General features: G+C 43.5%; 1 protein-coding gene across 1 annotated transcript in view; it reads left to right on the top strand.

Moving 5' to 3' along the window:
* Positions 1 to 14,957, top strand: part of LOC115051213 (receptor tyrosine-protein kinase erbB-4) — a 94,839-nt gene that overhangs the window by 60,009 nt on the left and 19,873 nt on the right. Inside the window, exons 17-19 of the mRNA XM_029514557.1 lie at positions 4,721 to 4,843; positions 5,555 to 5,653; positions 9,388 to 9,573. Coding sequence (XP_029370417.1) covers positions 4,721 to 4,843; positions 5,555 to 5,653; positions 9,388 to 9,573 — 408 coding nt within the window. The remainder of the gene's footprint in view (positions 1 to 4,720; positions 4,844 to 5,554; positions 5,654 to 9,387; positions 9,574 to 14,957) is intronic.

The following is a 14,957-nucleotide window of genomic DNA, read 5'->3' as shown; positions in this document are numbered from 1 at the left end:
GTTAGACAAACCACTCAATAAGTTCGGTTCATAGGTTCAAACCTATGACCCGTAGGTTCACAGCAACCCATATGCACACACATGAGCCGCTCCTAATCATGACACTGAACCTGCTCAGACTCTGTAGGTCAGCATGACCTGAAAGACAACTGCAGATTAAAGATTACAGCCCTGACCTGTCTGTTATGACTTTGTGCCCACAGGGAATCAGTAATATGTAATCTGTGGCGTAATTTGAGTTTATGAAAGAGGTTTCAAACCAAAATACTTCCATATGTCTGTCCAGTGAAGAATGAGATTCTTGTTGCCACAGCCAGTTTCTGTAGCACACTTGAATTTAAATCACTCCGTTATCCTACATGCATATATCAGGATCAATGTTCACTTTCACTCTGAAACTTGTTCTCTATTCTCACCTACCCAGCATGCCTGAAAAAAAACCAAAAAAAAAAAAAAAAAACGCACCCCTTGCAGTCTGTATCACACCTTCCAGAGACTCTTTCTTGGCTGATGAAATGGTGAGATGGGCTTAGGGCGGCTGGTATATTTGGATTCTCCATTCAAACGAATAACATAGCTGAGTGTGTCTGTGAATGGAGATCAGGCTTGTCTGGGTGAGGGATTTGGGGACAGCAAAGGCGCAGGGACTCCCCTCTCGCGCTCTCGCTCTCTTCCCCCTCCATCTGCCTCAGCTTTTTAAATAGAGAGCTCACCTCTTGTATCAGACAGGGAAAAGATGCTTCCTGTACCCGCTGTCAAAACGTGATCTGAGCACTCAGCCGATATTTCCATATCACTGTTGCACTATGTTGACTTGCAAAACGTACCGCTGTTTCAATTCTTTTTTGTTTTCTTTGTTTTACCATTCCGTCAGTGCTTTTTCTTCTATCTTCACCTTTTTTCCTCTCTCTTTTGTTCCTCATTTTTGATCCCTATCTCTATTTATCTGTCTCCCTTGCAGGCAGGCCATTTATTCCTCTATTTTTTTTTTTTTTTTGTTAACTCTCTCTTTCTTGTTTTTCTTTGGTCTCTCCTTCTTTCACCTTGAGAAAAATATAGAGACCCTAATATAAGAAAAGCTTGGTTCATACTGTGACACCTTTTGAAGAGGCCTTCATAGGCGTCAACAGCATCGTCCCCTCACTGTTGCAGTGCGACCCCGGGCCTTGAACTTTGACCCTGCTCCACTGAAGCAGGACTAATGCGCTTGGAAATGCCCTCTATCCCCCCCCCCCCCCCCCCCCCCCCCGAGGTCCTCTTCAAGCCCTTTTGCACAGACGTGCCTTGTGTGCGTTTCAGCACCGTGGGCTGTGGATAGCTCTCATTCTGCTCTCATGCCGTCCTCTGTTCTCCGCTGAGGATTTCAGAACCGGGAGAAGCTGGACAGCTCCAAACGTTTACCCCAGGGCCGGCTGACCGAGGGAACAAATGAAAGTAGTCCGGCCAGACATCGTTTAAACAAGCTGAACCTTGTGTTACATTCAAGCTAACATCCCTTCGATTCACTTTAATGTTAGATAGGATGTAAAAAAAGTATAACTTTTACAGAATCGGCCAGTGGGGTAAGAAAGTAAATATGATTAGAGGAAAATAATCCTCTGATAGTTGGTTATTTCATATTTAGGAGCTCACCGCTGAAGCAAAGTGGTTGAAATTGTCTTATTGATCTTGAATATATCATCTTGAAATGTACATGCATTTTATATTTTCCAATTTGGATCTTATTTTTGTGGGTTTAGAGCATTGCTTAAAAAATTGTTTGTGCCTCAAAATGAAGTGCTTTATATAACAGCTGGCAATTCTACCTGAATGTATAAACCGCTGAAGGTCCTGCCGATACTTAGCACAATATGGGTTCCACCTTTTCTTGCTCCTGACTAAGAGCTAATCAGATGTGGATAGTGTGCAGAGTAGGATGAAAGTGGAGCGACTTAAAGATGCCAGAGTTGGTTCCCCACATGCTTTTTGGGAAGGGAGTTGTTGCTCCACCTGATTTCAATTACACAGCACAACAAATGCAGCGCTTTATATGGGTAATGTGAACATTAAAGTATATACCCACAGGTCCACAGAACACATTTATGTTTGAGGACACTGTTTACTTATTCAAGACACAATAATTCTCTGAATGTATTCTAGCCCAAGGCTTGAGCGTACTGCTTATTTGTCCAATGAAGCATCTGAATCCTCTCCGCTGTGCCACCAGTGAAGCTCATTTGGCAAAAGCACAGCACATTATTAGCTGGTAAATAAAGTGTCGTGGAGAGTGTGTGTGTGTGAGCCTGGACCGGCTCAAGTGAATTTGGTAGGCCATGGGTCTGCATCTCATTTAATAGACCGCTCGTCTCCTGTTCCCTCCCCCTTCCCCCCTTCCTCATCAGTCCAGTCCAGTTTTGTCCTAATGAAACAATAACAACTGCAACCTGTTACCATCTGCTCTTATCACTGCTCAGTCGCCACTTCCCTGCGCCTCGTCCTTGCTACTCGCTCCATTTATCTCTAGCTATAGTGTTGCTTGTTTTAGTTTTATCCCACGCAAATAGTGCTCTTTGCCCAAATACCAGGCTGATATGATGGATGCGACCGAAGCTTGTCCTTCCTATCCACGGTGACAAAGTCAGCCAGCGTTTCTGTTGTAATTTAATAGTCCATTTGCTGCACCTCTCCCTCCTACCCGAGCCTGGATACCTCTCTGCCCTAAAGAGTCTGTACATTCCCCCTCACTGGATACAGTTGGGGATTTTTTGTGTCGCAGGATGATCAAAATGAAGAGGTATTCTGCAAAATGGCTGGCTGCAACACCAACAAGTCACACAAACATAAAAAAGAGGAGAAACTATAATAATAAAAGCACAAACAAATCATAAATAACAATATATGAAAATATCCCGTGCATGCCAGTTGGTAGTTTTTAATAATTGGTGAACTATACAGCAGTAAGACACTGGATAATCGTAATTATAGTAAGTGTTGTGTACTGCTTCTGTGTTCAAATGAGACTGGAAAAACATCATCATCGTGCTCTGAATTAAAATGCCCAACAGCTAATGGCAAAACAAAATACTAATCCTCTATCAATTAGCCATTAATGATAGCAGGAGTTACTGACGAGACCCTTTTTTTGGAGGTGATGGCAAGGCTGAGTCGCTGTTATTTTTGGCTCAATTATTGTCAAATTAATGTCTTGAAAATCGCTTTGCTGCGCAGCTCTTCTTGGCAAATGGTTCAGTGTGCTAAAGCCATTAGCACTTGGAAAAAAGGGTCTGATATTCTGTCTTTATGACTTATTTCTCTGAATATCGGAGACGTCGAGGTCCATTTAGTAACTCCTGATCTCATCACGCGGTCCTCCTCAGCAGATAATTTGCCAAAATGTCGAAGTTTTGGGGGCGAATTGGACGAAACGAGCGCGTGAGACAGTGGCACGGCCCCTCGGCGGCTCCTCCTCCTGTCACTTTACCAACACCTCCCGGTATTTACTCCCAACCCCCCTGTCTGCTAACTCACTTCCTGCAGTGATATCTCAGCGGGCTTACACTGCAGCCCCCAGAGCCGCGGCCAGGCCATATCAACAGCCATTAAACGACATGTCATTGCCATGCTGCGGGCAATGTCATTCATTCTGCGAGCTGGCCTGGCCTATTGTGCTGATGGGTTTATATTACATTGAGTAAGTGCTTGTATGGCTGACCGACTGATATATGGTCTCATTATATTGTTTGATGGCCGTGGTTGAGCCGGGTGATTATGCCACTGATAAACCACAGCAAACGAGGGGCCCGATAGGCTGATAGGCTCATTAAGACGTGTATTGATCAGAGGCATTGACTTCTGGGTGTGTTTGGATGTGTGTTTTGTGGTCTGATATGTGCTCTGTGTGTGTTTATGTTCTTCATCTGTGTAATAAGATATACAGTATGTGCTTTCAAGTTGAGTATAGGTACTACAAATATATATACACAAACATATGTGTGTGCGCGCGCATGCGTTTGTGTGGCTCTTGCTTCCCTCTGGCTAAGATCTTTGCACGGCTCAGCTACAGGTGCCAGCTCCTGCTCTTTATATTTAGTAGCCGATGCTTTGCTGAGCGGCTCGCGGTGAGGCGGGTGGCATGCCAGGTGCCTGGACACTGTTCGCCGTCAGCTGTTCCTGGCAGCCAAGGCAGCACGGGGGAAGTCTTGGATAACCTTGGATCGGAATTGTTTTGTATGTGCACAGCTGGTGAGCTGCTCCTCTTTGTCGGCCGCGATAGCAGCTGACGCCAGCCTGTGATTTGTTCAGCGGTGGACAGGCTGCAAGCTTCACATGTATGTGCACACCCCTGATTTATTTGTCTGCGTCCGCTCTTGGCTGCCTTTTCATTCACCGCCCCCCCCCCCAAAAAAAAAAAGAAAAGAAAAAAAAACCCAACATTAAAAGCTGTGGGTTACCTTGCAGTTTTCTTCCCACTGCTAGCCTTTTACTTATTATTTTAAATGGAGCAGTCTCACCTTGCTGCGCTCTCTTAACGGCCTTTAAGTGTTTATATCATTTGGGATGCCAGGAGCAAGAGGTTGGAAATATTTAGACTCGGAGCAAACGAAAGGCAAGCTTCAGGCTTTTAGTGATTTCACAATAAAAGCAGTAGCTGTGAGGAATACTTCTCATGTTTTCCCTCCAGTAGCTATAAAAAAAACAACTCTTAAAATGTGTGTGCTTATATGTGTGTGTGTGTTGTCAGCTGGTGGAGCCCCTGACCCCCAGTGGAACAGCCCCGAACCAGGCTCAGCTGCGGATTCTCAAAGAGACGGAGCTGAAGAGGGTCAAGATTCTGGGTTCAGGAGCTTTTGGAACTGTTTACAAGGTGGGTATGTCTGTGTGTGCGTGTGTGCGTCTGTGTGTGTGTGTGTGTGTGCGTATGTGAGTGCCGGTTCATGCCCCTCAATCAAATGTAAAGCATCCAGATCATCAATTCAACATCAGCATATTGGCGAAATGGAAAAGGAGACGCTCAAATTTCTTTCCATAGAAACCAGTAGAACGACCTCTGCTTGGCAACCTTAACGATACGCATAAATATTTCTGTTTGTAACAGTTTTTTTCCTGACAGACACGAGCCAGGGGTGGCTCAAGGACCTGGAACTGAAACTGTTTGTTTGTTTGTTTCACTGCCCTTGGCAAAATTATTCATGTTGCCCCGAAACTCAGCAAACCTATTGAATAAATGTTGCATTTTCTCTGAGTAGCTCTACATTACATCACTGAGGGGCCTTTATTTTTTCTGCTATAATCTGTCCACCATCAATTTTTAACCATCATTATGATCCGCGGCTTCTTGCTTGCAGCAGGTGGTTGAATTTAGGCCCCATAAAGTAAATACGACTTTAATGTTTCCCTCTTCCCTCATTTCCCTCCCACCAGCAAACATTCAAGTCTGTGTAAAGCCTCATGCTAGTTTAGGTGAACTAGACCCGGGGAGGAAGGTTAGCAGGGAGACATTAAACACAGGCAGCACCCATCAAATTCATCGCGTTTATTGAGCAGCGCATTTATGGTGATTGCTTGTACATTTCAGGGCATCTGGGTCCCAGAAGGTGAAACGGTGAAGATCCCCGTGGCTATTAAAATCCTCAATGAGGCCACCGGTCCAAAAGCCAACGTGGAGTTCATGGACGTGAGTGTTGATATCACAACAAAATCGCGCGTGTGTGTGTGTGTGTGTGTGTGTTTGCGCGCGCGTGTTCATGTTTGTGTGTCTGAGCCGTAAAGCCGGTTCTGTCACTTTGTAGGATTGCACGTTCAGCGGTAAATTCTTATGAGAATACCATCTTAGTCAGAGCCGGAAAGAAAGTGAACTCCGCTGCACTGTGCAGACAGCCACGTATTGAACAAGACTCTATTAAAAAAAAAAAAAAAGCGGCACTTGTTTATGAGATATGGCTTTATTGGAATCCAGGAGTGGTAGAGGTGAGAAGAAGAGCGAGGGAATAAACTCAGGTGTTCCTCCCGTCCATCCTTGATTTTATTTTATTTATTTATTTATTTAATTATTATTATTATTATTTTTTATTATTATTTTGCACATCACACATTTTCCTGTTTTAAGGCATCATGCAACTTCCCAAGGCGCGTCCCGTGTTTTCACTTTTATTCCCATTGGTTCTTCTCCGGCTCATACAGTATTAGTTTACTGACTGGAGATGAACCGAGGGTTTTGTTAATGGAACAGTTGTTCGGGTCATTTATCCGTGCAGAAATGCCCAGAATTCACAGCTTCCAACTCCTCCGAGACCGATTATCTTGGGTTTTACAATATTTGTTGGACGAAACAAGCAAACTGGAACGATATTTAGCGCTGTAGGAGTTAGAGACTGGATATTTTTGAATATTTTGAAGATGAGTAGAAAGCTAAAGTTAATGATTGGTCAATTCGTAATGAAACTCTGAGATTTTATGAGCCTTCCTCTTTTTCTTTCTTTTTTTTTTTTTTTTTTTTTTGTTCACTAAGCTTCGAGAATTGCCAGCTTCCTTCGGTTTTCCACAATAAAGAGTCGACGTTATAGGACATAAATGTGTGAAGCTGCAAACATGACAGCATTTACTACTCTCTGTGTCCTGGACTTGATAATGTGGCAACACGGCTGTGATTCCATCTTCTTTTTGCCTTTCTGCCCAATTTTTCCTCTTTTCTCCCATGCCTGCATCTTCCACCCCCCCCCATCTCCTCCGCCATCGTTTCTCCCAGCGGGGGTCTATGTCCATCCAGAGCCAATATGCTCTGTCTGCCGGCTTGTTAAACAGCAATCTAAAGGCAGGCTCACGCCTTGCAACCAGGATACTAGCCACTAGAGTGCCAGCTCTAAACAGACTCAGAAAATCCACATTCAAATGGACACACACGCACACACAAACACACACACACGCACAACCAAGCAGAGCACACACTTGACAACGAAAGGCTCCCTCGATGGTGAGTGACACAGGCTGATTTGCTTGTGTGGGCAAACATGAGACTGTGCGATATGCGAAATACAAAGAGCTAATAATACACTAATTCAATATGTTTTCATACATGCGCGCCCACACACACACACACACAGGTGATACAGGACTCTGCCAGTCCATCATCCTGTGTGTGTGTGTGTGTTTTTGTGAGGGAAAGAGAGCAAGTGAGCTCGATGAGGGGAAAGGGTCAGCTGGCAGTAATGGAGGTCAGCACTCAGGAGAGCGAGAGCAAGAATTTAGCCTGAGATACTTTCCGACTCTGGGGTCTTTGAGGACTTACAGAGTGAGAATGAAAGCGCTCTCTCCTTCCTTTTGTTACACTCACAAATGTCCCCACCCCCCTTTCTTTTTTTTTTTCTTTCTTTCTTCTTCTCTTCATCCCATGGTGCGAGGTACGTCTGGGTTGTGTCTGGAGCAGTCCAACACAGAGCCATCGGAGGGGGGAAGCAGGTGGCTTTATGAAGTGGCCAAGTAGTGGCACTACTTTAGGGCGTGAGGCTCTGTTTAAATCAGGGCACTGATGGTGCCAAAAGCCCCTCCGTGGCCTATGTCCCCCCTCCTGTTTAGAATTAATCTACTCACCCGCCCCACTTCCACTCCACTCTCCCTCTGAGCTCATTCTTCAGCATCTAAATTTAAAAAGGCACCTCATCTATCTATCAGCTGCCCCAGGGCCAGGCCTGGATATACACCTCTTCAACCATTCGCCGTATGCAGAGACAGCAGGGGAGCGTGAGTGCGAGAGTGTGTGTGTGTGTCCTTTAGCGTGAGTGTTTTAGAGAGCTGCCAAGAGAGTAGGGTCGCATGTGAGAGCGTGTGAATAAGAGAGCGCGTTAGAGAGGCGATAGGAGTCGAGGCCAACGACTGAGGTGAGTGTTTTTCAGCAGCGGCTCCGAGTGCAGCTTCTGCTCTGCCCCTAATACACGAGTATCAGCACTCGCCATCTCAACACTTCATCACGAGCGCAAATCCTTCTGCTCACATAGCTCCGCACTAACAATTACCCAATGCCGAGTCCCAACAGTTGGAACCTCAACGTCCATCTGCTGCGGCGAAGGACGAGATGAACGCCAGAGACCGGATCAATCAGGACGGAAAACTGGAAGAAAGTGGCTGACCAAATGAGAAAAAAATGACAAGTGTGAATGACTCACTGTTTTGATTGTGTTGGTGCAACATTTCAGAACCTTGATGTGTTAAAATACAGATAAAAAAAAAAAGAAAAGCAGCGGTTGTGCAGATTTGCTCTCACAGTGAGAATACTCAGCAGCCAGATGCTGTGCATGCAGATATAGTCGTCAACCCACAAGTCTTAATTTGTGCGTCTGGCTCCACCTCCACCTGGAAGCCTTTGGAATACAGTGCAGTATTATCCGTGGATAACAGATAGTCAAATCTGCTCTGATATAGCTTCACACTGCAGTCTCTTTGTGCTTGTAACTGAGAAGGAGAGGTGACAAGGAGACATTCATTTATTTCAAGCGGTCATGAGCCCAAATGCCAAAATGTAAAGGAAAAGGATTTTTTTTTTTTTTTAAGCCTTTAATTCAGTTTCCAGTCCTGTGACAGCTTCTCAGGCAAAAGCAGTCGATCTTACCAAAGCCAAATGGGACTGTGTAGGTGGAAACTGTCACGCTGAGTCCACTTAGCAAACACGACTCCAAACATTTGTGTCTTTAAGGATTAATGTCCCTTCGTTTGATTAATTTTAGCCACATTAATGGCAGCAAAATCAGCAACCAACTCATCTCCTGACTTCATTTTTTTAATGGGGTGGATTGAGCAATGACACAGGGAAGAATTGAAATACATCAATCAGACATTAACCTTTTTAAATCTTCCTCCGACTCCCCCGTATTTTCACTCTTGTTCCCATCATTAAACGCCAAGTTCCCTCTCTTTTCCTGCTTTGACAGTTTTTCTTGACTGACTGGATATTGATCAGCAGTTTAGTTAATGGACATTTGTTGGGCCCGTTTTTGAAGCACAAATGCCCAGAATTCACTGCTTCCAACTCCACTGAGACCGATTTTCTTGAGTTTCAGAACACTGCTTTGAGGAAGCAAACAAACTTGAACACGCCTTAATGTTTTCTGACCTTTTCTACATGAAAAACAACTGGAAATAACCAATTTTCATTCACCTAAATCGGCCTTTGAGTTTGCATCGGACAAATCTCATTTTTATTTTACCCTTGTTGAGTCACATTTATTTTCCCAATAAAGCCTCTCTCCATATTGGATGAGTTTATTATAGCAAAATGGACAAATTGTGATGAACTGTTTCTTTTTCATGGATTTATGAATTAAGTAGGATTGAATGTAGTAGAGGAAGTGTATGATGATTGATTGCAACAGTCCCAGTAGTCTCTCTTTTGTTCCCCCTCCCCACCCCCTCACCCAGGAGGCCCTGATCATGGCCAGCATGGAGCACCCCCACCTGGTGCGTCTGCTGGGCGTGTGCCTGAGCCCCACCATCCAGCTGGTCACCCAGCTCATGCCGCATGGCTGCCTCCTCGACTACGTGCACGAGCACCAGGACAACATCGGATCGCAGCTGCTGCTCAACTGGTGTGTCCAAATCGCCAAGGTAAGGGACTGCGCAGCACAACTGTGTCAAATGAGAACGGCAGCTGGTGGCGGCAGTGTGTTTGGGTTGCCTTTTTTCTCTCAAAACACATCTGAACTTCCTTCACCGGTGTCCGTGGTCCGTCTGACCTTTCAGCTTCATTCTATTGTGGCTGTCTAGGTTTGGTGGTATGGAACCAGTATTTCAAGTCTACAAAACATTTGCTGCAAACTCTGCGCAATCATTAAAAATCAGCAAACAGCAGCTGCATGTTTGAAACCTAGTCAGTTTGAGAACAAATAGAGTTCTTGCGGCTCTCGGTGTTGACGCTGGAGAATAAATAACTCCCCATTGGCCCCTGTTGATCCTAATTATCCTCACTGCTTGACACACTGATCATTTTCACAACCCTCCACAGCAGCATGATAGGCCGCTGACATTGATCTTGAGCGGCAGACGGGCCAAGTTTGCCTTGAACGTGCAAATTATTCTTCCAGGAAATGGATGATGGCACCAGAAATCAAAAAATTAAAGACCATTCTTTGCTGCTCAAACAAAATCTGTGCCCTGAGTCGTTGGAACAGCCGCAAGGATTGAAATATTGTGTGTGCTTTTGCTTACCCAAAGAACATTTGTGTTTTGTTTGCAAATTAAAGCAGTGCAGCCAGACTTCTTGATAGTGTAACTGCCTGGTAAATGAATTTCTTTGAATTTAACTGCGGGATGGCAGTAGTACGGTGTGAGGCGGATTTCGCATGCTGTGCAGGCAGACGTAGTGTGATGCAAAAAAGAAAAAAGATCTGACAAAAAAAGCTGACAAAATTAGCTAGTATGTTTGGTTTGATAGATTAAGGTTTTACAGTTTTTCTGCAAAGCGTGACGCTCTCAGATATTGCCAAATGAGTTCTCCGTTGTCAACACAATTAGTATGAGTACATAAAGTATTTCGATTAAAACTTTAATGCTTTATCGCAAAAGCTTCAAACGTATTTAGCCATTTCTGGCTATCAGCAGTGATGTAGCTTCACCCGTATTCCATTCACACCTCGCCTTTTCCTGCATCTTGAACAAAGCCATTCAGTATAAGTTTAACAGCAACAAAGGCGGGATTCTCCTTTGAGGCTGACAGTGGAAGTGAGGAGAAATGACATAATTGAACACATGATTACACAAAAATTTGCCAAACTCAGCTTAAAAGCAGCTCTCGTGGTCATTTGATCCCAGATGATGGATGAGAGCGCATTGATCAGTCTGTTATAAGGTGAGGGTGAGAGGGGACAGCTTTCATCAGTTGCGTTTGTTTGTGGGACTTTGACATGCATTCATCTTCTGGCCCAGATTTTATCCAACTTGTCATCAGAGGTTTTGGTGTAATTGTGACGTCATGATGTGACCGCTGTTGCATTTAATTGCGCTTGTGTGACAAACACAACATCTTTGAAGTGGCTGCTCCAAGTCATCACAACTGGCGGCCAAATCGGGACTCAACAGCTGTCAGCAGGCAGCACATGTAGCTGGGACTCCAAACCTCAGAAAGGATCCAGAGGACTTTCAGATAATGTCCGGTTCCTGACGCATTCCTTTTTCTGTCACCCAAATCATTTTCTTTCCTCCTTAAAGATGATATATTCTTTCATTTCGTCTGTCTGAGTTGGTTTCACGGGGAGGGCTTAACCCTTCACCCACACCCCGCACCACCCCTTGTGATGGATGGTTTCCCAGAGCTTGACGAACAGTATACTCAGGCAGGTACTTATTGCCATAATTGGATTCGATTTCACCTGTAGCGTCAGAACGGAAAGTGTCAGGATCTTAGTGGTTGTGTAAGTGAGGAAGAGCAGGGAAGACTATTATTCACCGCTCTCCTCTAACCGACTCTTTCAAGTCAGTAACTGGATGGTGATTGATATCAAGAACAGCTATTCATTCTTGTGATCTCTTTTCAGAAGCCGATTGATTGATTGATGGCTCATTTGTTTTTATCGAGTGATTTTGTGAATTGAATCAATTGGGTTCCCTATGTTGCTCTGAGCATGAGAAAGAACTGTCATTTCCATTTATCTCACCATTTTAAAAAGTAACATCTTGCTGCATACTAGATGGGCTCTCACCCCCTGGGGCTGAATCGTTGTAAATTCAAATGACGCTTCATTTAGGATTAAAAATGCCATGTCAACATCTCAGTTTACTGGTAAAGTTCTTCTTTCCCTTCATAAGGTAAAATCCAATCTAAAAAGATTTGTGACTTCTGTTTTTTTCTTTTTCTTGAATTCCCTAAAAAAAATTAAAACATTATTAACCTTCAAAGAAAAGGGTTCATATCTTTAATGTCTCCAGTCTAATTTATCTTTAAAGTCAGTAACAACAAAATATATTTTGTTTAGTTGTTTAGTCCAGGAGAGGCTAATTATTAGAAAAACGCAGAAACACATAATTATTTGTTTGAACTTTCTCTTGTGTGAAATTTAATAATTATCATCAAATTTGATGCAATTTGGGGTCAAAGTTATTTAAAATCCTTTCCTAATATAATAATACTAACAATATTACCTATATGTTTCTCTGCATAAACGGCCTTTAAATCAGGTCAGGGTTCCTAAATTGTTTTGTGTTCTTCCTGTTTGTCTATCCAGAAAAGAAAGAAAGAAAAAAAAAACTAGACAAATTCAGTGGTATGTCCATAGCCGTGGTGTGTGTTTGGACATATGAGGCCAGAAGATAGCACAGAGCTCTCTCCTCTGAGTGATCTTTCCTCTCCCAAGGTAATGATAGTGAACCTTTCGCCTACAAGAAGGACATGCAATTTTCCCTCCAAGGGGAGAATAATTTTCCCTCCATCTCCAGTTAGCTTTGAAAAGGAGAAAGGAAGGTAATAAGTTATAAAAAAAAAAAAAAAAAAAAAAAAAAAAAGTGCAGAGGAAATACAAAAGGTCAGTTCGTACGACGTATGAAACAAAACCAAGTTCTGACTGGGTGCTATCAGGCGAGAACACAAAGAGCCAAGTTTGCTTCCTTTGTCTTTGTGCTCAGCTCAGCTAATTGAACACTGAATGGACATATATATATATATATATATGTCAAAAGTATTCAGTCTGCAGCGTGTCAGGATATCAGTTTACTAGATCATTATATTACATTTGGTTGAATTAGTATGAAGTGAATTATTGTCAGTTTGAGGTCGAATTTAATAAGAAATGCTGTATATTTTTAAAATTGGTGAAATAGACATCACAGAAAATACAAAAGAATGCATTGTGACCATAACACATAATTTAGGCATATGTTGTAGCTGATAATAACAATAATGATGTAACATTATATAGCAATGATAGCAATATTCATATCATATAGTCGCATCATAAGAATCTTGTAGATTTTTAATTTTTTTTTTTTCCTTTTGTTTTGGGAAACATCCAGGCCACCCAGGCGGGGATCTAGCGGCTGAGGAAAGCTCTTTGCCCTCAGCCAGGATGATCTTGACTCGTTAGCTCATCTATCAGCCATAACTGTAATGGAGTGAAGCTGGAGAGTCCATGCAAATAGCAAGGATGGCTACGCTTACTGATGTGCAGCTGCTTAGATACCAGGTGGAGCCCAGTCTGCTTGCAACAAGTTCCCATATTGTTGGAAATGAAGACACGATCACGCAAAAGGAAGCACAGCTCGCTGATGTGAGCATTTGCAGTCTCAGCAGACAGTAAACTCTGTGCTCTCCATCACGACGCGAAACGCAGAATGTAAACATCATTACTGAGTTTCTTATTCATTAGCGAGATATAGGAAACCTTCCCATCACTCTTTATATGTGAGGGGGGGGACACAAAACTAAATGTAAACACAATTACTTAGGGAAATATAATTAAAGCTGCCACCACAAACTCTGGTAAATAAAAGATTTACCAGTGAAATAAAATCAAAATACATCAGTGAATTTGCCCCAAAACTGTCTCAGGGCAAGAAAAAAGGGACTGAAAGGACGTTTTTTTTGTTTGTTTTTTTTTGTTTTTTTCAGATAAACCTGACTCATGCTTTTTTTTTTCTGAAATTTGATATGTGTGATCCGTCATGGTGGTTTGCTGTTAAAACAAATGAAAGACGTCGGTCAATACGTCTTGTTGAGCCAGACAGAAATATCTGCTCTGGTTTGCGATTCCACCACAATGCCGGGGCAATTTGCCAATCCCCCCCAACCGGCGTCACAACAACCGCACAAACGCCAGCCGTATGTGGGCTCTGACCCGGACAGCTGACCGCTGCGCTGCAAATTGATTGGCCGAGCCCTGTCGCCAGGCAGTGACTCTTCATCACTGAGTGTTTTGGGCATTGAGCTAATGGCCCCCATTAATCTACAGCCACACTCAGGGTAGCTGCACACCCACTGACACACACACACAGACTGGCACCTTGCGTAACAACACATGCATGGACACAGTTTTTGTGTGAATGCGGTTCCATTCTTTTGCCTTTCCTTTATTTCCTTACCTGTATTTCATTCTACTTTCACCTCCATCACCTGGAGTTGCTGTAGCTGTCCCTTGCACATTGGGTGGTGAGCTCGCAGGTAACATTTATGCAGGAGGGGAAAGGTGAGCCGCTGCAGCCGTGCACTACGAGACATGGCTTCAGCAGGCAACGGAGGCAGAGCTGCTCCTGCTCTCTCTGATCAACTGTGGCCGTTGCTGAACTCCGTGTTCGAACTCACGGAGCTCAAGAATGATTCTTGTCGTTTTATATTTGCTATCTGGTGGATTTGGATTTGGCATGTTGGCTTCTTTCCCAGCTGTGTCCAACTTGTCTCTAAGCTAAACACAGCCCCACCTGTGAAAGGCTGTTTAGTGCTGCTGGGTGCCGCTTCACTCCAAAAAAGGGGAGGAATTACTTCACAGATGTTTGAAAACCAGCTTCTGCTAAAGCACAGCAACAATCTCTTCCCGTTTGAGCAGTAGACTAGAAGAAAAAGGAGCAGGGAGGAGAGCAAGGAGAGAAATGCAGAGGAGAAAAAAAAAAATGCACTTTTTGGACTGTTCCCTCAAAATTAAACTTTGTGTCTTTTGCTTTCACTGAGCCAAGAAGTTGATTGTAACTTATTTTATTTAGCGTTGTGATTTTGAGCAGGGGTGGCCTTCTTTGGATAAAAAGACGGCGTTGCTCCTTTTGCCAGTTAAAGTTCAGGGTTTGCTTCTCATACAGTACTTCAGTCCAGTACAGATCAGTTCATTCACCGCATCACTTTAGAGTCAGATTCTTTCAGTATACCGTTTCTGGACATTGCGATGAAAAGCACTTTGAATATGGAAGTATTTATAAAAGCAAGTACTCCTGTACTTTTCCTGAAGTCATAGTTTAACTGAGCTACTTTTACGTTTGACCAGGAGGATCCGTGCTTTAACTCAAGTACTGGGGCT

This window comes from Echeneis naucrates, chromosome 2 (genome assembly GCF_900963305.1).
Source record: "Echeneis naucrates chromosome 2, fEcheNa1.1, whole genome shotgun sequence".
In the NCBI taxonomy this organism is placed as follows: domain Eukaryota; kingdom Metazoa; phylum Chordata; class Actinopteri; order Carangiformes; family Echeneidae; genus Echeneis; species Echeneis naucrates.
This window is presented reverse-complemented; position numbering and strand designations above follow the sequence as displayed.